The following is a 26,591-nucleotide window of genomic DNA, read 5'->3' as shown; positions in this document are numbered from 1 at the left end:
TCGCGTAGATGCCGGTCTGTTCTTTAGCTGTGGGCTGAAGGACCTTTGATGACGTCAGATCACATGCTCCATCACCATGGTGATGGACCATGTGATTGAAGCATGTGATCTGACATCACCTCAGGTCATTCAGTCCACAGCTAAAGAACAGACCGGCATCTACGCGAACAAGAGGAGAAGGTGAGTTAACTTTTTTATTATTTTTAACCCCTCCAGCACTATTATACTAAGCATTCTGTATTCAGAATGCTATTATTTTCCCTTATAACCATGTTATAAGGGAAAATAATACAATCTTCAGAACATCAATCCCAAGCCCGAACTTCTGTGAAGAAGTTCGGGTTTGGGTACCAAACATGTGCGATTTTTCTCACGCGAGTGCAAAACGCATGACAATGTTTTGCACTCGCGCGGAAAAATCGCGCATTTTCCCGCAACGCACCCGCCTCTTATCCGGGCAAAAAACAGGACGCCCGTGTGAAAGAGGCCTAAGGCTACTTTCACACTGGCATTTTGGCTTTCCGTTTGTGAGATCCATTCAGGCCTCTCACAAGCGGTCCAAAACAGATCAGTTTTGCCCTAATGCATTCTGAATGGAAAAGGATCCACTCAGAATGCATCAGTTTGCCTCCATTCCACTTTGGAGGTGGACACCAAAACGCTGTCTGACGAAACTTAGCCAAATGACAATACAAAAACGTATCCGTCCTCCATTAACTTTTCAATGGTGTTCAAGACGGATCCGTCTTGGCTATGTTAAAGATAATACAAATGGATCCGTTCTGAACGCATGCAGACGGTTGTATTATCTGAACAGATCCGTCTGTGCAGATCCATGACGGAGCCGCACCAAACGCGAGTGAGAAAGTAGCCTAACATAGCCAAGACAGATCCGTCTTGAATACCACTGAAAGTCAATGGGCGACGGATCAGTTTTCTATTGTGCCATATTGTGTAATAGAAAACGGATCCCATTGACTTACATTGTGTGTCAGGACGGATCCGCTTGCCTCCGCATCGTCAGACGGACACCAAAACGCTGCAGGCAGTGTTTTGGTGTCCGCCTCCAGAGCGGAATGCTGACTGAACGGAGGCAAACTGATCCATTCTGAACGGATCCTTATCCATTCAGAATGCATTAGGGCAAAACTGATCCGTTTTTTGGACCGCTTGTGAAAGCCCATGACAGATCTCACAAACGGAAACCAAAACGCCAGTGTGAAAGTAGACTAACAAAAGAAGCCGTACATACCCAAAGAAACATATTCTATTTTTGTGCTATTTCTTTGCAGTGCGGAAACACAGACCGAAATCCAACGGAAGTGCTCCGTAGTGCTTCTGCTCCAGTGAAGCGAGTCTGCATCCATGATATGGACTGCACACGGCCGGAGACCGTATATTGCGGTCCCGCTGTTTGAGTACGACCACGGGCTACACACATTTGTGTGCATAAGCCCTTATTTGTATGGCCACTGAGAGAAGGGGAGACAAGAGAAAGCCCACACAGTCAGGAGCTATGTGCAGAAGCAAACTGATAATGATTCCCAACCTTGCCTGTACTGAATTGTACTGACAGCATTACGCGAGTACAGTTCAGTACAGATGAAGTCAGAGAAACACACAGCATTGCGAGTTCGTGTCACAGGTGCAGTGTTCAGTCCAGAAAATATTGCTGTCACCTGGAGTGAGCGTATTTCCCGCATTGAATACGCTTGTCTGAAATTGCCCTTAAACCAAGCATTTGGTGAATTTCATGGTGACTCTACAATGACTCCCTTTAAGGGGGTTTCCATTATTATTATTTTTGTCAAAGGGGTTTTTTAGTTACACAAAAAAAAAAAAAAAAAAAAAATCACTACAGATAACATTCTGAATGCATTTTGACTGATCCAGCATAATTGAGATCGGTCACCCACACCCTGTGTTTACATTCCAGTGCAAGACTCACGGGGTGTTTCTGAATCATTAGGTCTCTGCCTCTCCTTCCCCTCCCAGCTGGAACATCACAGATCCAAGCAGGGTGGGCAGCCTCATTAGTATTCACTTCAATGCAGTGAATACTAATAAAGCTGTGCTGGCTATGGGTTGGGGAGGGGCCCTCTTCCAGCACACATACTTTTACTAAAGAAATGATTTAATAGTTCATCAGGATTTGAACTCCAGACCTTGATACCATTAGACTACAGACCTGCTCTTTTGGAAGGGCTGCATTTTCTGTTCTTAAAAAGCAATTCTCTTCACAAGCACAACACCAAATAAATAGTATATTACTAAAATAAATGGTAGATGGCAAAAAAATTTTCCTATCACCATAAAAAAAAATCTGTTCACTATATTGTACAGCTTATTATGATCACAGGGTTACCAAATATTGTTTTGCTATATTACATACTAAGAATGCTACAAAAAAAAAATATCGAAGCAAAAACTATTAATATTTTTGTAACAATAACGTTGCAGAAAATTGTAACTTTTACCATAAAAGAAAAAAAGCTGGAAAGTAAAAATTCTATTTTTCTGTCTTAACTTTTACTTTAAAGGTTATTTTAATGTTTTAGGTTCAGTGAGATTTGAAGCCCAGGCCATCTGTACAGTGAACGGCTGTTGTACCCTTTACTCTACAGAAAAGCTCTACTGTGAAGGTGGGATTATTTCTTATAGTTTTTTTTTTTATTATAAATATTTGTTATCCTTGTAATCATAATGAGCCGTACAATAAATATAGTGAACATATTATTTATGGTGACTGGTAAACTGTGAATAAAAACTGGATTGATTGCTAATATGTCTACAGGGCAGGGTCCAGGAGAATGTGCAGAACACCGTCCTGAGAGGCAAGGTTACTGATGATGTTGTGTCTACAGGACACAGCCTTACAATGTCTCAGTTGTATATGTGATGTCATCAGGGGAGGCAACCAACATAGCTCCTTGGCCATCTTCACCGGTCTTCTGGTACCCAGGTGTAAAGTATGGATTCAAGGGATTGCATGTATCGCTACAGCCAATTACTAGCCTCAGTAGTGACATGTCCTCAAGCAGCACGTCACAGCCGCTTGGGCACAGGTCACTGCTGAGGCCAGTTATTGTCCACAGAGGGGCACATAACCCTGTCCATCTGGAAGTTTACATATGTGCCCCGGAAGGCCAGTGAAGAGAGCCAGGGAGCTGAAATGGAGCGGTGGGAACCAGGCAAGTATGATTTTGTTTCCCCAATAGGTAGAGACCAAGGTGCTTTCATTAGTTAAAAATTTCCAAAAAGCTGGACAACCCCCTTTAATTTTAACACTTCTGTCTTGAGAGGTTACTCCACTTTCTACACTACTCCTTTAGGGGAATAAGAATGCAACGGTCTAATTTCGGAGATCTACTCCATATTGCTGACCCCCTTTCCTGAGCGGGTCCAGAGACACTCCTACATGGTACGGTGGGAGGAATACTTGGGAAAGACCTTACCGGACACACTTTGGCGTCTTATATGGAGGAGGGCAGCGAAATCCTCAATGCACCAACGAACCAATATAAAATTTTGATGTACTGGTATCACACTCCTGACCTCCTCCATAGAATAAACCCAGCAGTTCCGAGAGAGTGGTAGAGGTGCGGGTTACATAGGGGTACATTGCCCTATATCTTCTGGGACTGTCCCAAGATACGCTCTTACTGGACTGGAGTAGGCACCCTTCTGAGTGATATTTTTGCAGTGGAAATCCAGCCTGACCCTCTGTCCTTCCTGCTTAATGTGGTTCCCCGTCAGGTTAAAAAACACTCACTTAAGTTATTACTAATGATACTTACGGCAGCCCGTTGTCTAATACCCCGATGTTGGAAAAGCCTTAAACCAAGGGTCTCCGATTTGTATGCTAGAGTGACGGAGGTCCGAACACTGGAATACTCCACAGCTATGTTTCAGGACAAAATTGCACTCTTCAATGCCATATGGCAGGCATGGCCAACCTGAGGCTCTCCAGATGTTGTAAAACTACAACTCCCACCATGCCCTCCTGTAGGCCTGGGCATGCTGGGAGTTGTAGTTTTGCAACAGCTGGAGAGCCTCAGGTTGGCCAGCCCTGCCATATGGGATCCCTGGGACGATTACTGGGCTACGAGACATCCTTAAAGATCTTGCGAGAATGATAACATCTTATGTATAGGACCGCTATGCGGACAGCACAGAAGATTTGTCCAACAAGAGAACATACCTTATGAAATATAGAAAATAGTCCAGAATATAGCCCAGGCTATATTAGTCATATAGTCATCTTGCATGCGCACATGGGCCAAAAAGTGGCCAACCACTTTAACCCAGAGTAAGGTTAGTGAATGAGATACCACTGGATGAAAAGCTGAGGCCTGCTATCTCTCTTCAACTTAGGCCTCTTTCACACGGGCGTGTGCGCCCTGTGGTCGTGCTAAATGCGGACCGCAATGCACGAGCACAGTCCGTGGGGCAGCCGCAGCGGATCGCGGACCCATTCACTTTAATGGGTCTGCGATCCGGCCGTTCTGCAAAAAGATAGAACATGTCCTATCTTTTAGCGGAACGGAAGTACGGGACGAAACCCCACGGAAGCACTCTGTAGTGCTTCTGTTCCATGGTTCCGTTCCGCACCATTCCACATCTCTGGATTTGCGGACCCATCAAAGTGAATGGGTCCGCATCCATGATGCGGAATGCCCACGGAACGTGTGAAAGAGTTCTTATTGTTATTTCTTATCCTTTTTAGATCTAACTAAAAATGCAACCACTGGTGTAACAAAGTAGTAATCCGCAAATACAGCTATTAGAGGCTAGACACTAAAAACGTGGTAAGACTTTCTTTTTGTTTCTCATGACTGGTTTTCATTTTTCCTTGACGTAAGTTGTCCGGTAACACAGTATTCATCAAAGGCAGTGATGTGCTGTAAATATTTGCACACTATAAGTCTCTTTTCATATTACTCTGTAAGGTTGTGTGACCTTTACAACAAGTATGAGTAGCCTTAAAGGGGCTGTCTCATCACAGACAGTGGGGGCATATCGCTAGGATATGCCCCCATTGTCTTATAGGTGGGGTTTCCACCGATGTAACCCGCACCTATATCCCGTGGTGGCTGGAAGACTTCGGTCTGGTCACCACCAAGTACTCTCCCTATAGAAGTGAATGGGAGCGCACCGCGCATGACCAGCCCCGGCTTCCATTCACTTCTATGGGCCCGACGGAAATAGCTGAGTTAGTGAAGTGCACACTCCGCCACTTTCGGGGCTCCGGGTTGCTGGGACCGGCACCTATCAGATCATAGGGGCATATCCTAGCGATATGCCCCCATCGTCTGTGATAAGACAACCCCTTTAAGATTTTTTTTTGGGGGGGGCTTTCAATACAGGTCATACAAATACAACAGCATGAGTAGGAAGTAGAAGCAGTGGTGAACCTGTCTGAAGGTGCTGTGCAGGGCAGTACACAAAAAAGTCCCTGATTAAAACATGGGAGCGCATTCATAAAAAAAATTCTTTACATTCAGTAAACAAATTCTGAAACACTATCATTTTCATACTAATGACCTACCCTCGGCATAGGTCATCAGTATCTGATCAGTGGGGGTCAGACACCGGGGACCCCCATCAGCTGTTTGAGGAGGCACCAACACTCTTGTCAGTGCCACGGCTTTTTCACAGCTTTTCCTAGGTCATGTGACAACACGTTCAGTCACGTGGCTCATGAAGGGAATGTGGCCGAGTACGATACCAAGCACAGCTGCTATACAATGTATGGCTCTGTACTTGGTAAGGGTACTTTCACACTTGCGTTTTTCTTTTCCGGCATAGAGTTCCGTCACAGGGGCTCTATACCGGAAAAGAACTGATCAGGCATATCCCCCTGCATTCTGAATGGAGAGTAATCCGTTCAGTTTGCATCAGGATGTCTTCAGTTCAGTCGTTTTGACTGATCAGGCAAAAGAGAAAACCGTAGCATGCTACGGTTTTCTCTCCGGCGAAAAAAACGGAAGACTTGCCTGAACGCCGGATCCGGCATTTTTTCCCATAGGAATGTATTAGCGCCGGATCCGGCATTCAGAATACCGGAATGCCGGATCCGTCGTTCCGGCATGCGCATATCGGGAAAAATGAGAAAAATGTACAAGACGGATCCGTCGGTCCGCATGACAAGCGGAGAGACGGATCCGTCCTTGCAATGCATTTGTGAGACGGATCCGCATCCGGATCCGTCTCACAAATGCTTTCAGTCAGTGGCAAATCGGCGGATCCGGCGGCCAGTTCCGACGACGGAACTGCCCGCCGCATCACACTGCCGCAAGTGTGAAAGTAGCCTAAGCTGTAGAAGTTGGTGGCACTCACAGGATTGCCACTGCCTTCTCAAACAGCTGATTGGCAGGGGTCTCAGGTGTTGGACCCCCACCGATCAAATACTGTTGACCTATCCTAAGGACAGGTCGTCAGTAATAAAATCTTGGAAAACCCTTTTAAAGCTAGAGTGTCAGGGACAAAACGTACTTGTGTTATTACCCATCTTTATAAATCAGTTTAGTTCAAAGGTACAGCCACACAGTCAGGGTTCTGCATGCATTTTGGCTTCCAAAAACCTGAATATGTGGCCGTACCCTTAGAGTTATAACAAGTTGTTACAATGATTAGTATTTATAGAAGAAAAAGTACAGTGTCCCTGGCATATTTTTATCTTCTTTTATGCCAGTTTTCTGGTGTAAAAGAAGACTGAAAGCTACACCAGCTAGGGGCTGGGATAGATTTCAGTTTAGGCACATGGACTGCCGGAGCTGCACCTAACTGAGTGCGAGGTGTTAGCCTCATCGCCGCCGAAGGCAGTGCACAGGGATATTAAAGATCGGTGTAAAACGCCAGTCTACGATAAATTCCCCCCTATGTCTTATATGTTTCTTCGGTGTCTTATAAAATACTGTCAGATGAGTTTACAAACCTTTGTTCTGAAATATGCACAGAAATACGGAAATGTAAGGCTTTGCTGGTATAAATACTTGGCTGTGCTTTTAAAGGAATTTGGCCCGATTTCCTCCTGGTCTATTAGGAGCAGGATAAACTGAACTCTTCCTCTGTCTTGAAAGTGCATGCTGTGAAGAGCTAATGACAAATCTTACCAGATTACATCTGCCTGGAGGAATGCAATACTGAAGCATGGTGCTGGTCTTATCAGACAGCTACTAAAACATAAAATAGGCTAGGATACGTAGCAAGCAACTCCCTGCACAGTCCTCAAGGCAGTCCCAGCACTGAGCAGCCGTCTTAGGCCCAATGCACACGGCCGTGTTCCGCGGCAGAGAGTGGTCCATGGTAACACGGCCTGGATTCCTGTTCAGAGCAGGAGCGCACGGCGTCATTGGTTGCCATGATGCTGTGCGTTTCATGCCGCCGCTGGTGTACAATAACACAGTTGTATAGTGTATTACTGTACAGCAGCGGCGGCATGAAGCGCACGGCGTCATAGCAACCAATGACGCCGTGCGCTCTTGCTCTGAACAGGAATCCAGGCCGTGTTACCACGGACCGCTCTCTGCCACGGAACACGGCCGTGTGCATTCGGCCTTACGTTACAGGACACAATCCATCCTTTACTTTTTGGAGGATAAGGATGGGTTCATACATAGGTTGAGGCAGGTTTTGAGCCACAGTCAGAAATGGATCCAGCAGGAAGTAGAAGTGTAAGTCCTTCCTTCCATTTTGTTCTTTCCCTTCCAACCCACTTCTATCTTTGGTTAAAAAAACTACTACAAAAACCTGTGTGTGTGAACCCTCCCTTTTATTTATGTCAGGTAGTGGTGTGGGGGTTGAACAGCTGAATCACATTTGAATTTAGTCCTTTGTATACACTTCCTAACAACAAGACAATGGCCCAGATTTACTTATGTGTCTGTGCCAAACATCTGTCAAAGAAGGGGCTCAAACAGGCCCAATTTGTAGCATCCAGGGTTTCTCCACTTTTTTCCCAACATGCTTGATGGAGGCGCTTAGAAGATATGGGGCGTGTCCAAAGAGGCACCACATTGCTGGCGTAAAAATCAAATAGCTGGTAAAGTGTCTATCCCTGAACCAGATTTCTCATCCAGCCTGAACCTCTGTCTAGTGTTGAGGGAACTTGTTTTTTTTTTAAGTTCGGTGTCTAAAGTTCAGGTTATCAAAGAATCCCGTTATGGATTCTAAATTCCGTTATGGTCCGTGGTAGCGGAATCCATAACGAGATTCTTCAATAACCCGAACCCGAACTTTGGACGCAGAACTTAAAACACAAGTTCGCTCAACACTACCTCTGTGATAAATCTGAAGCAGGTCTCTAGCGCTAGCATGAAACTAGCCTAAGCTTACACCATCTTTAGCATTAGTACATTTGGGCCGATGTTTAATGGGGTCGTTTAGGAAGTATGTCTCTAGCAACCATTCTTAGGCCTCTTTCACACGGCTTTTTTTTAGTTTGTTTTTTAGTTTATGGGACGTTTTTTGCGTTACGTATACGGAACCATTCATTTCACTGATTCCGCCAAAAATACAGAACGTACGCCGTATGCATTCCGTTTCCGTAGAAAGATAGAACATGTCCTATTATTGCCCGCAAATCACGTTCTGTGGCTCTATTCAAGTCAATTGGTCCGCAAAAAAAACAAAAAACAGAACACATACGGAAATGCATGTGATACGTATGTCTTTCATATCTGTTCCGTTTTTGTGGAACCATCTATTGAAAATTTTATGTCCAGCCCAATTTTTTCTATGTAATTACTGTATACGCCATACGGAAAAACAGAACAGAAACCAAAAAACAGAACAACGAATCCATGAAAAACGGACCGCAAAACACTGAAAAACCCATATGGTCGTGTGAAAGAGGTCTTATTAACATTTCTCAGGCCTACAACTCACAGGAGTTATCCCATGAAATGTAAATAAAATACTGTTGGGTTTTTAACATACATAACCCTCTAAGGTCTCTCCTTCAACCCACATTCTGGTTCATCTTCTGCAATCAGTGGTAGAATATGGTCAGTATTTTCCCTGCTCTCTTCCTCCTCCCAATGGCAGCACAGTGATCTCATAAGGGTACTTTGACACTTGCGGCAGAGGATTCCAGCAGGCAGATCCGGCAATCCAGACGCAAACTGATGGCATTTGTCAGACGAATCCGGATCCGTGTGACAAATGCATTGAAATACTGGATCTAGTATAAATTAATAAATACATTTTTAAAAGGTCTGCGCAGATCCAATTTGCCAGAACACTTAATGCCGGATCCGGCACTAATACACTTCAATGTAAATTAATGCCAGCATTCCGGTAAGTGTTCAGTATTTTTGGCCGGAGAGAAAACTGCAGCATGCTGGGGTATTGTCTCTGGCCAAAAAACGTGAGAGGAACTGAACTGAAGACATCCTGATGCATACTGAACGGATTTCTCTCCATTCAGAATGCATTAGGATATGCCTGATCAGTTCTTTTCTGGTATAGAGCCCTTAGGACGGAACTCAATGCCGGAAAATAAAAATGCTAGTGTGAAAGTACCCTAATGAAGCAGCCCAGACACATTTCATTCATTCATTCCTCTCTACTTATAAATTCATAGAAATAGACAGCTATATATCTCTTTAGACCGTGGAGAAGCAAACTGTAGCTCGGGGGGGTCCTTATATACTATAGTGCCATTTATTGGTGGAATCACAAGGACTGCGTGTGAGGGACTATTTTCTATGCAGGTGAGGAAGGTGTAAACAAGAGCTGACTGAAATGCATCCTGAGAGATTCTGGCACTTGACTATCGCATGTGATTAAAGGGGTTATTATGTTTTGTTTTACAAGAATAACATTATGATTTTTTTTATTTATTATTATTTACCGGGCGAGCGCTGCGCTTGTACAGTCAGGCAGCCTCAGGCCTGTAGCTTTATCAGAACACATTTCCCTCTTAATTTTTCAAGCAAATACATTACAAATGTAGTACTAAAGGTTTCCAGGACGATAACATAAAGCAAGTGCTACACAATCACTTTTTTCCCAAAAGTGAACAATAAGGTATACCACCACACATTTCAGTATCTCAATATCCCGAAAAGGGGTCGTCCTCAGGATAGGTCTTCAATATCACATTGGCAAGGGGCGACTTCCGACACACCCGATGATCAGATGTTTGAAGAGAAGGCAGTGCTCGTACCTGCTCACAGACACAACCGCAGCGGTGAGCAGGTGTAATTACACCTTAGCCATGCCATTCACTTCTACTGTTCAAGTGGATAGGAAGGAGCCTACTAATTGAAGTGAATGGGACGGCTGAAATGTAATTACACCTGCTCACCGCTGCGGTTGCAACAGCGAGCTGGTAAACAACGAAGAGAAGGCAGCGCACGTACCGGGTGTCAGCCCCCCTCCAATCTGATATTGATGACCTGATACCGAGGATAGGTCATCAATATTAATAAAGCGGACAACCCCTTTAAACGCCTCAATGGTATAAGAATGTTCTTCTGTATTTCTACTTTAACATTACTCACCCAATATCTATCAGTGGTGCCTTCCCTTTCTCTCGTTTGTAACAAATGAAGAGCTCTGGACTCTTTAGACTCCCATGATTGAGATTTGCCTGAAGGCCACTTGGTGTGAGTTCGATACTTGTGTAACCCTCTGGTACTGCCTCACCAGCTGTCCGATTGATGATGGCAAGATCTGTAATTGGAGCTTTGGGGCGATCTGCTTTGGTCTCCAAGCGAGCCGCATCATGGTCCAGAAGTTTAGAGGTTTCTGTCAATCCAGCCACCACAAAGTAATCGGCAACTCGGGGACCTTTATCTTCCATCATATCTTCAGATGGCCGTCTATAATACAAGTGCAAGCAAACAATCAATAAGTGTATTTTACTATAGGGAATCTGTCAGCAGTTTTATGGTGTCCTAACTAAAAGCCACATAAACTAGTGACAGATCACCTTAGCAAAATGCTGGGTCACTTTTTTTACTTGCTCCAGCTGTTTTGCATTAGCGATCATTCATTCCCCAGTTTGCATAGGCCCTTTAAATGAGCGCCGACCAATTTGTTATTTCGTTGATCAATGTTCATTCCAGGCTGAAATCAACCTGGGTAAAAGAACACTTAAAGGGGTTGTCTCACTTCAGCAAATAGCATTTATTATGTAGTTAATACAAGGCACCTACTAATGTATTGTGATTGTACATATTGCCTCCTTGCTGGCTGTATTCATTTTTCCATCACATTATACGCTGCTCGTTTCCATGGTTACAATCACCCTGCAATCCAGCAGCAGTGGCCATGCTTGAACACTATAGAAAAAAGCACTGGCCTATGTGTGCTCCCACAGTCCCGGCCACCAGAAAGGCCGGCACATTTTCATACAGTGTGTAAGCACAACCACCACTGATGGATTGCAGGGTGGTCGTAACCATGGAAATAAGCAGTGTATAATGTGATGGAAAAATGAATCCAGCCAGAAAAAGAAGCAATATGGGTAACAAGCCTGTGGTGGGAGATCGGCGAGGGCGATTATGGCTTCTTTTTTATTTTTAACCCACTGTGAGCCATATATGAAAATGAACACCACTGGGCCACCCCTTTAACACAATATTATCTTATTCCCTACCTCAAAGTATTCATGTTATGTTACTATGCATTTATCTAGCTAGGACACACCCAGTTCAACTTGAATGGTTTCTACAGTACAGTAAAATAATGAAAAAACTTAGGTCAATGACCAGCCTCAACTCTGTAGAATGGAATTTATGAGTGATTAGAATCACTTCCCATATCTCTAACTGCAGAGACCCAGATAAGGATCTAAGCACATGTTATGTGTAGCTCTTAAAGCTTTACACATGACTATTATTAGAGAGGTCCGGGAGTTTGATAGCGATGGCCAATTCCCCGCTGATCAGATGTTTGAAGAGGTCGTGGTGCTCAGTGTGCGCTTAGAGACCGATGAACATGACATCACATGGCCTAGGAGCGCCTCAGACCTATCCAAGTGAATGGGACTGAGCTGCAATACCAAGCAAAGCCGCTATCCAATAGACGGCGCTGTGCTTGGTAAGCTGCGAGGAGGCCACAGTGCTCAAACAGCTGGTCGGAAGGTGTGTTGGGAGACGAACCCCTGTCAATCTCATACTGACGACCTATCCTGAGCATAGGCCATCAATATGAAAATCCTGGAAAACCCATTGAAACCACTGGCAAAAATTGGTGGGTTGAACAGTTGCTATAAGTTTTTCCACCGCTTTTTCTCTCTGCAGGCTCCATTTCTGTCAGTTTTACCTGAGCTAGTAGGTGGAGACTAGCTGCTATGATGTCTCTCGTATTGGATACTACTCTCCTAATCTCCCTGTAGCACTCTCAGAAGCAGCGGCGGATGGCGGATATTATACAGCAATAATGCGCAGTGTAAGGCTAAGTTCACACGGGCGTGACGTTTTGGCTCAGGATGCGTTAAGGGTGCGTTCAGTTAAAAACATGCGATTTTGGTGCAAAAACAAGTCAGTTTTCACAGCGATTGCGTTCAGTGTTTGCGTTTTTTCCGCGTGGATTGCATCCGGATGACATGCGTTATTAACGCATCCCCATTCATTTCTATGGGGCCTGTCCTGCGTTAAAAACGCAGAATATAGAGCATGCTGCGATTTTCAAGCATTGCAGAAGTGATGCGTGAAAAAAAACGCTCATGTACACAGCCCCATTGAAATGAATGGTGCCGGATTCAGTGCGGGTGCAATGCGTTCACCTCCCGCATTGCACCCGCGCGGAAATCTTGCCCGTGTGAACTCAGCCTAAGGCTACTTTCACACTCGCGTTTGGTGCGGATCGATCATGGATCTGCACAAACGCATCCGTTCAGATAGGATCTGTTTGTATTATCTTTAACACTGCCAAAACAGATCCGCCTTGACCACCACTGAAAGTCAATGGGGGACGGATCCGTTTTCTATTGTGCCAGATTGTGTCAGTGAAAACGGATTCGTCCCTATTGACTTACATTGTGTCAGGACGGATCTGTTTGGCTCAGTTTCGTCAGACGGACGCCAAAACGCTGCAAGCAGCGTTTTGGTGTCCCCCTCTAAAGCGGAACGGAGGCGACATGGAGCCAAACTGATGCATTCTGAGCGGATCCTTATCCATTCAGAATGCATTAAGGGTAAAACTGATCCGTTTTGGACCGCTTGTGAGATCCCTGAACGGATCTCACAAACGGAAACCAAAACGCCAGTGTGAAAGTAGCCTGTGAACCCAGTACTGGGGTGAGATAGAAAACTTACTAGAAGCTGCAGCAGCTCCAAACTCTTGAAAATGTACCTAGAACTAAAGCAACCCATACATGAGATATAAGTCCACTGTAATGGTTGAGAATGGCCACTTCAGTGGACCATTGTACAAAAATCTAATACTAACCACGGAAGACTTATGTCTTCAGAACCGCCAAGAATATAAATGTATGGCATGATAAGCCGATCATTGGCCATTTTGCGCATGACTTTACTACATATCAATGCAACAAAAAATGCCCCACAATTTTGGCACATTTTTTAAGTAAAGCCAAGTCAACTTAAAGGTGGTATACTATAAACTAGCGGGGTATGGACTAGACAGTCTAAAGATGTGGCATTTAGTAGCCAGCATCAGCAACTGTGATAAATCTGGTACAGTTTAAGAGGGGTCTAGAAAAAATTGGGCTGGGCATAAAATTTTCAATAGATGGTTCCGCAAAAACGGAAGACATACGGAGTACATTCAGTTTTGTTTTTTTTTTGCATAACCATTGCAATTAATGGTTCCGTATATGGAACGCAAAAAACAGCCCATATACGGAAGGTAAAAAACATTCATTTGAATGAGCCCTAATAAAGATCTATTAGGATGAATAGGACAAGGGATTAAAAGATCCCAGGTTCTACCCCTAAGGGGGGGAAATAGTTATTAAATAAACTGTAAAAAAATAAATAAAAATTACACCAAAATAGTATAAATCACCCCCTTTCCCAATTTTACATATAAAATATATAAACAATAAATTAAATATTACATATCGCCACATCCGAAAAGTCCAAAATATTTTTTTTAACTCGGTGAACCCTGTAAAAGAAAAAAAAGAAAAAGGAAAACTGCGCGATTCAACATTTTTTTTGTCACCTTGTCCCCTTAAAAAATAGGATAAGACTGTTCTATTATGGGCCGGACATCCATAAAATGCGGAATGCACACGTGGTATCGAATGGTATCGAGTATCGCAATACTTTTTTATGGTATCGAAACCGAATTTTGGTATCAAAACAACCCTAGTGCTGAGCCCCCACCAATCACTAGAACAAAGACAGAAGTGCTAGCACAGAGCGCTCCCTCCCCTCGCTGCTGAAGACAGAACCAAAACTGACTTTTTATTGAGCCCACCCCCTACAACAAAGAGAAACACCCTAAGGCCTCATGCACACGATCGTTGTGTGTTTTGCGGTCCACAAAACATGGATGGCGTCTGTGCGCGTTCCGCAATTTGCGGAACGGCGCGGACAGCCATTAATATAACTGCCTATTCTTATCTGCAAAACGGACAAGAATAGGACAGGTAATTTTTTTTTGCGGGCCACAGAACGGAGCAACGGATGAGGACAGCACACGGAGTGCTGTCCGCATCTTTTGCGGCCCCATTGAAGTGAATGGGTCCGCATTCAAGCCGCAAAACAACGGTCGTGTGCATGAGGCCTAAGTGAGCACTTCTCTCTCCTCATTCTAGCGATCTCTGGGGGCCTCACCACTCACCACCAAAATATGTCTCCATAAGGGCTCATGCACATGAACGTATTTTTTTTTCTGTTTCCGTAGCTTTTTTTTTTTTTTACAGGTCCTTATGCAGAACGATTCACTTCAATGGGTTCGCAAAAAATGACTGTGTGCATTCCGTTTCCGTATGTCCGTTCCACAAAGAAATAGAACATGTGCTATTCTTCTCCGTTTTGCAGAGAAGGACAGGCATTGTTATAATGAATCCACAAAAAAAAAAAAAAAATGCAATACGGATGTCACACAAATGTCATAATTTTTTATTTTTTTTGCAGACCGCAAGATACATACGGTTGTGTGCATGAGCCCTAATATATCACATTTTGGATAGTCTCCACAGGATACAGGGGGGTCCCTTGTCTTTAGAGCACACACAATGCTGCTCCATTTAAACGCTATGGGACTGCTGACATAGCCGAGTGCTGTACTTAGCTGAAGTGACTGGAGTGGCAGTGTGCCATTTCGTGATCAGAGGAGGCCTACTGCTCAGACCCCTACGGATCATACACTTGGATAGGTGATAAGCTGTCATCCTGTTCCCTGCATGGCCACCACAAGGGAAATTAAGCAGTAAGCTTACATGTTCAGGTTTTTGATGCAGTTTAGAAGCTAAAAGCAAGGACAGATACTACTGCTCTTTTTTGAATCCACTCCTGGTTTTCTTTAACAAACCTGATCAAAACCTGGACGTGTGGGGGAAACATTAGTCTGTTGCTTTTTACAATGCATTACAAAACTGCATCAAAAATGCATGCGTTTTTACCAGTTTTTTTTCAGCATTTTAACTCTTTTAGACAGCAACATGGAAACCCAGCCTTAAAGGAGTGGGCTCATCTGGGAGCTTGATGGCATATCGCTAGGAAAGAGCTGCATGCCTTTTTTGCTATGGAATCCATGTCAGAATCTACAAAAATAAAAAAAAACACAACACTGTGTGAACATAACCTTACACAAGCCAATTATCAAATCTCCAAATCGGTCTGTGTACGGCTGCCCCCACACAATGCGGGATCCGCATGCAGCTCATCACTAATTGCCAGGCCGCACTGCTCTAAGACATCTCCCCACTTGTTCCAGTGTATGTTCCTCCATACACAGAGTGAGGCAGCTATATAGTGCAGTTATATAGTAGGTAAATCCTTACACTACCATCTATACTGTTCATTGTGTGCAGAATCTCCAGTGTTCTGCTATGAGAAAAAGCTTCACATTGCTCTTCCCTGCCTCCTGACAGCGAGGAACCTACAGTATCAATCATAAGCAGGAGGCAGGAGACACGGGCTGAAGCTGCATCACATAGAAGTACACCGAGACTGCAGTGTGAATATGGGACAACAGTTCTATGTCATGGATCACTTGCTGCACTTCGTATGAAGAATCTCCTCCTCCTCTGTCTCAGCAAAGCCCAAGATAAAAAAAATATACCCTGCACAACAGAGGCAAAAAATGGGTTTTGCTAGAGTGCATCTTTAATATATTATCAGAAATGCTCTCTTTAAGGTGAGAATGGTTGTGAAAATATTCCTTTTGGACTGTCATCAAAACAAATATCCCTTTGGCGTTGCAGGCAAAACAAGTACTGTTTAAATTGATTTTCCCATGACAAGAGGGTACAGCAGGCCTGGACAAATCTTAGCCAGATATAGGAGCCAGCAACAAAAAGCTTCAGGACCAGTTCTGCACAATCCAGCCTAGGATGCATAAGTCTGGTCTTACCTGCAGTAATCAGAACTGCTACACTTGTAGAAAACTGTGTGCACTACTTTTTCCTTCACATCCCTAATCATTAGAGCCAATCTTTACTCATAAGTAAAATCACATAAGCTGCCTTTTTCTCAGAAGTCCCGTCCTTTACACTACAGCCAGTGTGTGGAGGAAGAGCTAGAGGTAGATACTGAGCGCACAGGCTGATAGCCTCCCAATACGGAGATCAAAAGTGGCATCATCCAGGATGATATTAAACTCACTAGAAACTTTTCTCCAGCCTAAGTTACGGCATAACAATCTGATGTACCAAAAATGTCAGATCTGTGATACTCCCACCAGTTGTAGGCCTCATTCTTAGTTTCCAGTGAAGAAGAGGGCAACTTTCCATTAAAGGGGATGTCTGAGATTTTTACTTATCTTGGATGACCCAACCTCTTTAATGGGAAGCTACCCACTACAATGTAAATAAACCACAATAAGTTCACCCCTTTCTCCAGCACCAGTACTCCCGTCGCTGTTTGATTGCCAAGGCCAGCGGTGACATGCTTAGATCCAGCACCGCTGCAGCCCATCACTGTCATCAGCTGTAAGCCGCTGAGGGGGGAGTTAGTAATGTTTTTTAAGTTTGTTTGTTTAATGTTAATGGACATCTGTCAGCAGATTTGTTCCTAGGAGAAAAAAAACTCCCAGGCTGTGAGCTCTGTGATGCGATTAGACAGCGCTACAGCCGGGGAGAAGGAACCGCCCAGGGTGAAACAGGGAAGACTCCGCCTAGTAGAACCAATTCAGTGAAGATACCGGAGGACACAGCAGGCGAACGGAGCGGCACCCAGGTATAATAGTAAGTGCAGTGAGATCCCTGGGCGCCGCTGTATGTAGCCTGATAATTATCTTTCAATGTTTGGACCAATGAAAGGTCCTCTTTAATATTTTGATGTTTTTTTTTACTTTTTATTTAATAACCATTTCCCCCCTTTGGGGCCAGACCCTAGGATCTTTTAATCCAGCGATCCCCAACCGCCGGGCCGCGGCCCAGGAAGATTGTTTGCCAGGCCGATCAGAGCCATCTTTAACGCGGTACTAATAAAGCGCTTCATTAGTACAGGAGGACCAGGAAGCGGTGAAGGATCTGTACTCACCGCTTCCTGGTCCTCGGCTCGGCTATCGGCTGTGCAGGGCTGCGCACAGCGTGAGGTCGCTCTGTGACCTCACACTGTGCGCCGCGATACACAGCTGACAGCAGGATGAAAAAGGATCGCGATGGTGACCAGGAGAGGTAAGTGTTTTGGTTTTTTCATTTTATTCGCCCTGGGGGCTGACATAAGGGCTGATGGCTCACATGGGGGGCTGATGGCTCACATGGGGGGGCTGATGGCTCACATGGGGGGGCTGATGGCTCACATGGGGGGGCTGATGGCTCACATGGGGGGGCTGATGGCTCACATGGGGGGGCTGATGGCTCACATGGGGGGGCTGATGGCTCACATGGGGGGGCTGATGGCTCACATGGGGGGGCTGATGGCTCACATGGGGGGGCTGATGGCTCACATGGGGGGGCTGATGGCTCACATGGGGGGGCTGATGGCTCACATGGGGGGGCTGATGGCTCACATGGGGGGCTGATGGCTCACATGGGGGGCTGATGGCTCACATGGGGGGCTGATGGCTCACATGGGGGGCTGATCTGAGGTCTGATTAACATTGGGGGGTCTGATTGCTGGTCTGACCCGAGGTGTAATGAAAAATATTTTTTTTTATTGTTCTACTCTAAAACCTAGGTGTGTCTTATAGGGCGAAAATGACGGTACAGTGCAGCACAGACCAGGTGCAGCAGAGACCCTAGTCAGTTTATATAGTCGTTATATATTTTAATATGCACCTTGTGTTTTGTTATGCACGTGAATCAGTCAGCGCCAACTAGCACCCCCTAAGCCCCGCCTACCCCCTAAGCCCCACCCCAGAACCCCCACCCGGTCCCTCGGAAAATTGTCTTGCATGAAACTGGTCCTTGGTGCAAACAAGGTCGGGGGCCACTGTTTTAATCCTTTGTCCTATTCACCCTGATAGAGCTCTATCAGGGTGAATAGTACTTCACACTGTCCCTGCTGCTCTGTGCACACAGCAGCACGGAGCTGACTATGGCAGCCCGGGCTTCAGTAGCAGCCTCGCTGCCATGGTAACCGATCAGAGCCCCAGGATTAGGGTCCATTCACACGTCCGTGGTGTGTTGCGGATCCGCAACACACCCAGCCGGCACCCGCTATAGAAATGCCTATTCTTGTCTGCAGTTGCGGACAAGAATAGGACATGTTCTATCTTTTGCGGAGCTGCGGACCGGAAGTTCGGGGCCGAAACCCGGAAGTTCGGGGCCGCGCTCCACAAATTTGGAAGCGGAGAGCACATAGTGTGCTCTCCGCTTCATGTTCGGGCACATAGAGAATGAATGGGTCCGCACCCGTTCCACAAAATTGCGGACGTGTAAATGGACCCTTACACTGCTGGGGCTACGATCGGAACTGCCACTGAGAGGAGGGGAGGGGAACCTGTGGCCACTGCCACCAATGATTTTAATACTGAGGAGGGCGCACTGCGCCACCAATGATTTTAATACTGGGGAGGAGGGGGGGGGGCACACTGCGCCACCAATGATAATATAATTAACATTTAATACAGGAGGTGGGTGCGGCACCTGAGGGGTTAACTACCGCGAATCGCAGTTCCCCGCCAGCACCCACCTCCGGGATTTGTATTAAAGTGGACCTTTTATCTGGCAAAAAATTCTGAACTAAGTATACAGACATGTAGAGCGGCGCCCAGGGATCTCACTGCACTTACTATTATCCCTGGGAGACGCTCCGTTCGGTATCTTCGGGAACTTGGTTATACTGGGCGGAGACTGCCCTTGTTCTCCTGGGCGTCTCCTTCTCCCAAGTTTTTTTCTTGGTGGCAGCAGCGGCACAGGGGAGAGGGAGACAGTGACTCCTTCTCCCTGTGCTGCTATAGCGATAGCCTAGTATCGAAAAAAGGCAAATCCTGGTATCGAGGTCGATATCAGGCAAAAGTATCGATTGGGTATTGAAAATTCGATACCCAAAACAACCCTAGATTGCAATAGTATTCTGGTGCTGCTTATGTTACAAGTCATTAGGTGATAAGATGCTCAAATCCCCTAAAAACACCTGCACACGTTGCGGAATACGCGTGGTTTTTCCACACAGAAAAGCGTAATACAGTTTGAGATTGCACAAATCTTGCGTAGACTTTACTTATTTCTTTTGTGCAGATTTTGAAATCCACAGCATGTTAACGCCTCTTTCACACGGTCGTTCCGGATTTGCAGAGGATGCGTCGCGTATGCATTGCGGAAAACCTGCGCGAGCAGGCACGCAATTGCAGTCAGTTTTGACTGCGATTGCATTCCGATGTTCAGATTTTTCCGCGCAAGTGCAATGCATTTTGCACGCGTGTGAGAAAAAACTGAATGTGGTACCCAGACCCGAACTTCTTCACTGAAGTTTGGGTTAGGTCAGGGATGGGCAAACTGCGGCTCTCCAGCTGTTGTAAAACTACAACTCCTAGTATGCCCAGTCTGCCTACAGCAGGGCATGATGGGATTTGCAGTTTTACAACAGCTAGAGAGCCGCAGTTTGCCCAACACTGGGTTAGGTGGTCTGTTAATTTTATTATTTTCCCTGCACAATCAATTGGATGAGGGGAGTTAATTTTTTATTTTATTTTTTAACCCCTCATTCCACATTTTACTAAGCATTCTGTATTAAGAATGCTATTATTTTCCTTTATAACCATGTTATAAGGGAAAATAATACAGTGAATACACTTTAATGGGGTCCGGGGTTGCTTTCATCCCCATCATCTGCTAGCAACCATGCGTAAAAATTGCATCCGCACTTGCTTGCGGATGCTTGCGATTTTCACTCAGACCCATTCATTTCTATGGGGCCTACGTTGCGTGAAAAACACAGAATATAGAAAATGCAGCGATTTTCACGCAACGCACAAGTGATGCGTGAAAATCACCGCTCATCTGAACAGCCCCAGTGAAGTAAACGGGTCCGGATTCACCTAACGCATTGCACCCGCGCGGAAAACTCGCCTGTGTAAAAGGGGCCTAATTGTTTGTGCGGGTTTTACCCTTTTCAATGGAAGGCTGAGATCTGTAAAAAAAATAAATCCACCAAAAACTACAAGTAAACCATGGACGTGGTCCGGTTTTGGTGCAGAAACGCACAGAAAGCTGCAGGGAAATCGGTGTTTGGAAATTGACCTGCTGTGTGGACTTTCAAATCCGCAGCCTGTGAATTAGGTTTGCAGTTTTAGCTGCGTTCACCCTTTTCCAATGAAGGGGGATATCTGTGGGGAAAAAAAATAAAAATCACATCTAATCCGGACCAAAAATGGTGCAGAAATACACATAAATCCTCACAGAAACTTGTGCGGATCTTATGCGCGTTCACCTGCACTCGTGTGCAGGTACACTAAGTATACTAAAAAAATATGACAGTCTAAAAAAAAAAAAAAAAAAAAAAAAAAAAAAATTGGCAATTTGCTGTTAGGGGATAACTATTAGATCCTACCCCTGGGACCCCAAGTGATCAAGAAAAGTGGGACCCCACAAGCTTTGGGGTCCTAAAATAAATGGAGCGGCAGGTAAGGCACGAGCACTGCTGCTCCATTTAGGGCTCATTCACACAACCGTATTAATAGGTCCGCATGCGTTCCGCATTTTTGCGGAACGGGTGCAGCCCCATTTATTTCAATTAGGTCGTAAAAGATGCGGACAAAACACTGTGTGCTGTCCGCATCTGTTGTCTCGTTCTGCGGCCACACAAAAAATATAGAGCATGTCCTATTCTTCTCCAGACAAGAATAGGCATTTCTATAACGGGCCGCCCGTTGAGTTCCACAAATTGCAGAACGCACACGGGTGCCATCTGTGTTTTGCGGACGCCCAATTTGTGGAGCCCAAAACACGGCAGTCGTGTGAATGCGCCCTTATCTGTACAGGAGTTCCGGAGATAGTTCAGTACAGGGCTCAGATATTTTCAGAACTTTCACTGAAATAAATGGAGCGCATGGCACACCTACCACTCCATTCATTTCAGGGGGCCCTGAGGAGTAAGGGGTCCCCATTCTCATGATCGTGGGTGGTAGGACCCCCAAAGATCTAATAGTTATTCCTAGCGTTGAGCAAACTTGTGGTTTCAAGTTCGGCATATCTAAGAATTCCGTTACCATGGACCATAAGTTATGGTTCGTGGTAGCGGAATCCATAATGGGATTACTAGATATCCTGAACCTTGTACGCCGTTCGCTCAACACTAGTTATCCCCTATCCTGATCATTTCTTACAACCAGACTACCCCTTTAAAGTGTATGGGAGATACAGGAACACACCAGTAGCTTGAGGCGACGCCTGACGTCACTTGTGTCACCTGCAGCCTTCTATGTGCAAATAACTGCAGCTTTTAAGGCTACAACGTGCTGATCATTATGCGCCCCTGCACAGCGGACAGGGCTGGCACCTCAGACTGGTGTCACGGTGTGTACATACTGTACATGGCCGGCTGTGAGTAAACGTCATGTGCCAGCTCCATCCTGGGTGTAAGAGGACACTGGTTGCTGAGTGCAATGTCAGGTAACCTGATCCCCACAAACAAACCGCCCAGCCACATTGCATTACCTGCTGACAAAGAGCACAAGGTAAAATGGACCTCCACAACATTACAACTGCTGGCACAGCTCCACAAGTCCTTTTAGTGATTTTACATAGGACTGCAGGTAAACTGCACAAAGGTATCAGTGCACAAACAAAAGTTCACATACACAGTCGGCTCTGCTACATGCAGGTGCCACTTGTTGCACTCATATTAGAAGTAACTGCTGAGAAGGGCAGGAGACAGCTCATATGTAATGGAAAGACTACCACAGCCCACTCCCACAGACCCAGGTTCAAGCCCAGTCCGCCCCTTCTCTTCACTTACCTGGGCCAGCGGGCAAGACACAAGTAGGAAAAGTCTTAATGGCAGCAGTTTACATTATAACATCTCCCAGCTAGTTGTCCCTGACACCACGGCCGTCACCCGTACGACTGGCGCCATGATCTTCGCTTCAGACCGGAGAATACTTCCGGGCTTGGCTCCGGTGACCGCCTCCCTATTGACGCCTACCGGCCAGTCCCGGTACTGCAGCGTAGTTCCCCTTCGACTTTCTGACTTGGGAAAGTCACGTGACACAAGATTCCGAGCGGGTTGTTACTGCTGTACTTTACTGTGACTGGATTTCGGGAGGGGGCCAGATAATGGGACCTATGGGGTTCCTCAGATGTAATAAAACATTTTCTGGAAGTTACTTGTGGTAGGCTATAGTTAACTTGATGAGGGGCGGATTGGGAACTTAAAATGGCCCTGGGGAAAAAAACAACTAAAAGTGTCCCTATGCTGTCGGAGGGTCTAAATCCGGGATGAACAAGCTTTTCTGGTTAGGGGCTACGTTGTCAGCCTGAAGCCATTCCAAGGGCCGAAAATAAAACTTAGGGGTATTACCAACTGAAATACAATTTTTATGGCATATTGAACATTGAGTATATATCATAAATGTCTAGTTACACTTTTAGTACTCCCATCTAATGAGAGAATACATGAAAGATACATGTGAGCAGTCACAAGACATAGACATACATGTCTGTTACCAGATGGTTGGGGGCCGCACAGAATAGTATTGAGGGCCGCATGTGGCCCTTGGACTGCAGGTTGTGCACCCCTGGTCTAAATTGACAGGAGGCAGAGCAACATAGGTAGGAGGGGACAGCAAGACCATAGCGCAAAATAGCATATACCACAATGCAGCCCAATATATTGCCCCAAAGGCTTTCCCTGTGTGTTGGCCATCGGTAGCTGCCATTTTCTGTTCTTCTCCTCTGATTAAGATATGGAGCAGAGGGCTTAGCAGGTGAGATGTGGGCCGCAGCAGTTGAATTCAGGAGGGCATGTGCAGTCACTGGTGGGGTACATGAGTCCTTGGTTCTCACAGCGTTAATTACCACATTATGTACCCAGCCAGCAGCAGAGATGGGGGCTTGGGCGGCTCCCTGGGCATCGGCCCACCGGGAAATTTCCCTGTAAGGTCTATGGCCAATCCGCCTCTGAACTTGATACATTTTGAGACGGGAGATTGGGGAGAGTTTGAAGAAATAAGGTGGGGTGCATAGCACACCTTAGGCTACTCTAACACTAGCGGCACGGACCTCTGGCAGACTGTTCCGTCGGGTGAATAGCCTGTTGGATCCGTCCTGCCGCTAGTGAATGTGTGACCCCAGTCTGTCACTCTGTCCCCATTGACTATAATGGGGGCGGGGCAGAGTTCCGGAGAGGCACGGCAAGAGGCTGGTGGAATAAATGTCGGACATGTCGTAGTTTTATTCCGACAGCCTCTCACTGTAACCCCGCCCCCATTATAGTCAATGGGGACGGAAGGGCAGTCCGGGGGCACATGGTCACTAGCGGCAGGACGGACCCGACAGGCTATTCACCCGACGGAACAGCCTGCCGGAGGTCCATGCCGCTAGTGTGAAAGTAGCCTTAGGCTACTTTCACAATAGCGTTTTCAATTCCGCTATTGAGATCCGACATAGGATCTCAATAGAGGAAGAAAATGCTTCAGTTTTGTCCCCATTCATTGTCAATGGTGATAAAACTGAACTGAACGAAACGGAATGCACCAAAATGCATTCCGTTCCGTTTGATTGCGCTCCCATCGCGGACAGAATAACTCTGCAAGCACCGTTTTTCTGTCTGCGATGTGGTGCGGAGCAAGACGGATCCGTCCCGACACAGAATGTAAGTCAATAGGGACGGATCCGTTTTCTCTGACACAATAGAAAACTGATCCGTCCCCCATTGACTTTCAATAGTGTTCAAGACGGATCTGTCATGGTTATAGAGCATATATACAGCACAATGGTCTTTGGGCTCCTCAGACTGCTACCTCTGCAGCCCCTATAGCTACGCCCCTGATAAGGCCATTTGTTGCAGTAATGTAGCGCAACATTTTTTGTAATGATAGTTTATGGTGCTGCACTGCGACATGCACTACACTGTAATGGTACAACTTGAATGGATTTTTGTGCGACTGTCGTGTAGCAGTCGCAGTGCACCATAGACTTCAATTATAAAAAATTTCACGTGGCAAAAAAAAAGCGTAGCCGTACCCTTATATAGGACATAATGCACAACATAAGGCTTTTTCATCAGAAGTAGTGCATTTGAACACCTCAGACATGTCAACTATCCTGGTTTTCCCATGACTCACCCAGGTTTTGAGCACCCTCTCCCAGGCACTCCCAGTCTTCGGGGACACCTAGTTTTGGACCCCATGCAGATACAACTACCTCAGTACTGTCAAGACAAGGGGACCCAGCTTCTTTTTTGCACCATTTGGATCTTTTTTGTGATGTAAGAGGTACAATTACATCATCATGCCACCTGCAATGTATTGCATGAGTAGGCCCGTCCAGAGGAGGCCAGGCCTGCATGATTGGGTGACATCACTGGAGAGTATAGAGTGTGTGAGCACTATATACAGGGGGCACAGAACTGACACTATACCAAGGCATAAACCCTGGCACTATATACAAGAGTCACTAAACCTGGCGCTACATACAGGGGGCACAGAACTGACACTATATATACCGGGGCATATAACCTGGCACTACATACAGGGACACAGGCTCTGGTACTATGTACAAGGGGGCACATAACTGACATTATATATACTGGGCGCTATATACAAAAGGCACAGAACCTGGCACTATATACAGGGGCAAAGAATATTTGGCATTATACAGGGAGTGCAGAATTATTAGGCAAGTTGTATTTTTGAGGATTAATTTTATTATTGAACAACAACCATGTTCTCAATGAACCCAAAAAACTCATTAATATCAAAGCTGAATATTTTTGGAAGTAGTTTTTAGTTTGTTTTTAGTTTTAACTATTTTAGGGGGATATCTGTGTGTGCAGGTGACTATTACTGTACATAATTATTAGGCAACTTAACAAAAAACAAATATATACCCATTTCAATTATTTATTTTTACCAGTGAAACCAATATAACATCTCAACATTCACAAATATACATTTCTGACATTCAAAAACAAAACAAAAACAAATCAGTGACCAATATAGACACCTTTATTTGCAAGGACACTCAAAAGCCTGCCATCCATGGATTCTGTCAGTGTTTTGATCTGTTCACCATCAACATTGCGTGCAGCAGCAACCACAGCCTCCCAGACACTGTTCAGAGAGGTGTACTGTTTTCCCTCCTTGTGAATCTCACATTTGATGATGGACCACAGGTTCTCAATGGGGTTCAGATCAGGTGAACAAGGAGGCCATGTCATTAGATTTTCTTCTTTTATACCCTTTCTTGCCAGCCACGTTGTGGAGTACTTGGACGCGTGTGATGGAGCATTGTCCTGCATGAAAATCATGGTTTTCTTACCTTGCAGACTTCTTCCTGTACCACTGCTTGAAGAAGGTGTCTTCCAGAAACTGGCAGTAGGACTGGGAGTTGAGCTTGACTCCATTCTCAACCCAAAAAGGCCCCACAAGTTCACCTTTGATGATACCAGCCCAAACCAGTACTCCACCTCCACCTTGCTGGCGTCTGAGTCGGACTGGAGCTCTCTGCCCTTTACCAATCCAGCCATCTGGCCCATCAAGACTCACTCTCATTTCATCAGTCCATAAAACCTTAGAAAAATCAGTCTTGAGATATTTCTTGGCCCAGTCTTGACGTTTCAGCTTGTGTGTCTTGTTCAGTGGTGGTCGTCTTTCATCCTTTCTTACCTTGGCCATGTCTCTGAGTATTGCACACCTTGTGCTTTTGGGCACTCCAGTGATGTTGCAGCTCTGAAATATGGCCAAACTGGTGGCAAGTGGCATCTTGGCAGCTGCACGCTTGACTTTTCTCAGTTCATGGGCAGTTATTTTGCGCCTTGGTTTTTCCACACGCTTCTTGCGACCCTGTTGACTATTTTGAATGAAACGCTTGATTGTTCGATGATCACGCTTCT

General features: G+C 45.5%; 1 protein-coding gene across 3 annotated transcripts in view; it reads right to left on the bottom strand.

The window, feature by feature from the left end:
• Nucleotides 1-22,651, bottom strand: part of DENND4C (DENN domain containing 4C) — a 130,254-nt gene extending 107,603 nt beyond the window's left edge. For all 3 annotated transcript variants that reach the window (XM_044271636.1, XM_044271644.1, XM_044271653.1), the window contains exons 1-2: nt 22,497-22,651; nt 10,509-10,829 (exon numbers count right to left, since the gene is read on the bottom strand). In XM_044271636.1, coding sequence (XP_044127571.1) covers nt 10,509-10,813 — 305 coding nt within the window. In that variant the 5' untranslated portion in view covers nt 10,814-10,829; nt 22,497-22,651. The remainder of the gene's footprint in view (nt 1-10,508; nt 10,830-22,496) is intronic.
• Nucleotides 22,652-26,591: the final 3,940 nt, after the last annotated feature.

This window comes from Bufo gargarizans, chromosome 1 (genome assembly GCF_014858855.1).
Source record: "Bufo gargarizans isolate SCDJY-AF-19 chromosome 1, ASM1485885v1, whole genome shotgun sequence".
NCBI lineage: Eukaryota > Metazoa > Chordata > Amphibia > Anura > Bufonidae > Bufo > Bufo gargarizans.
Note: the sequence above shows the minus strand (reverse complement) of the source record. Positions and strands in the feature narration are given on the sequence as shown.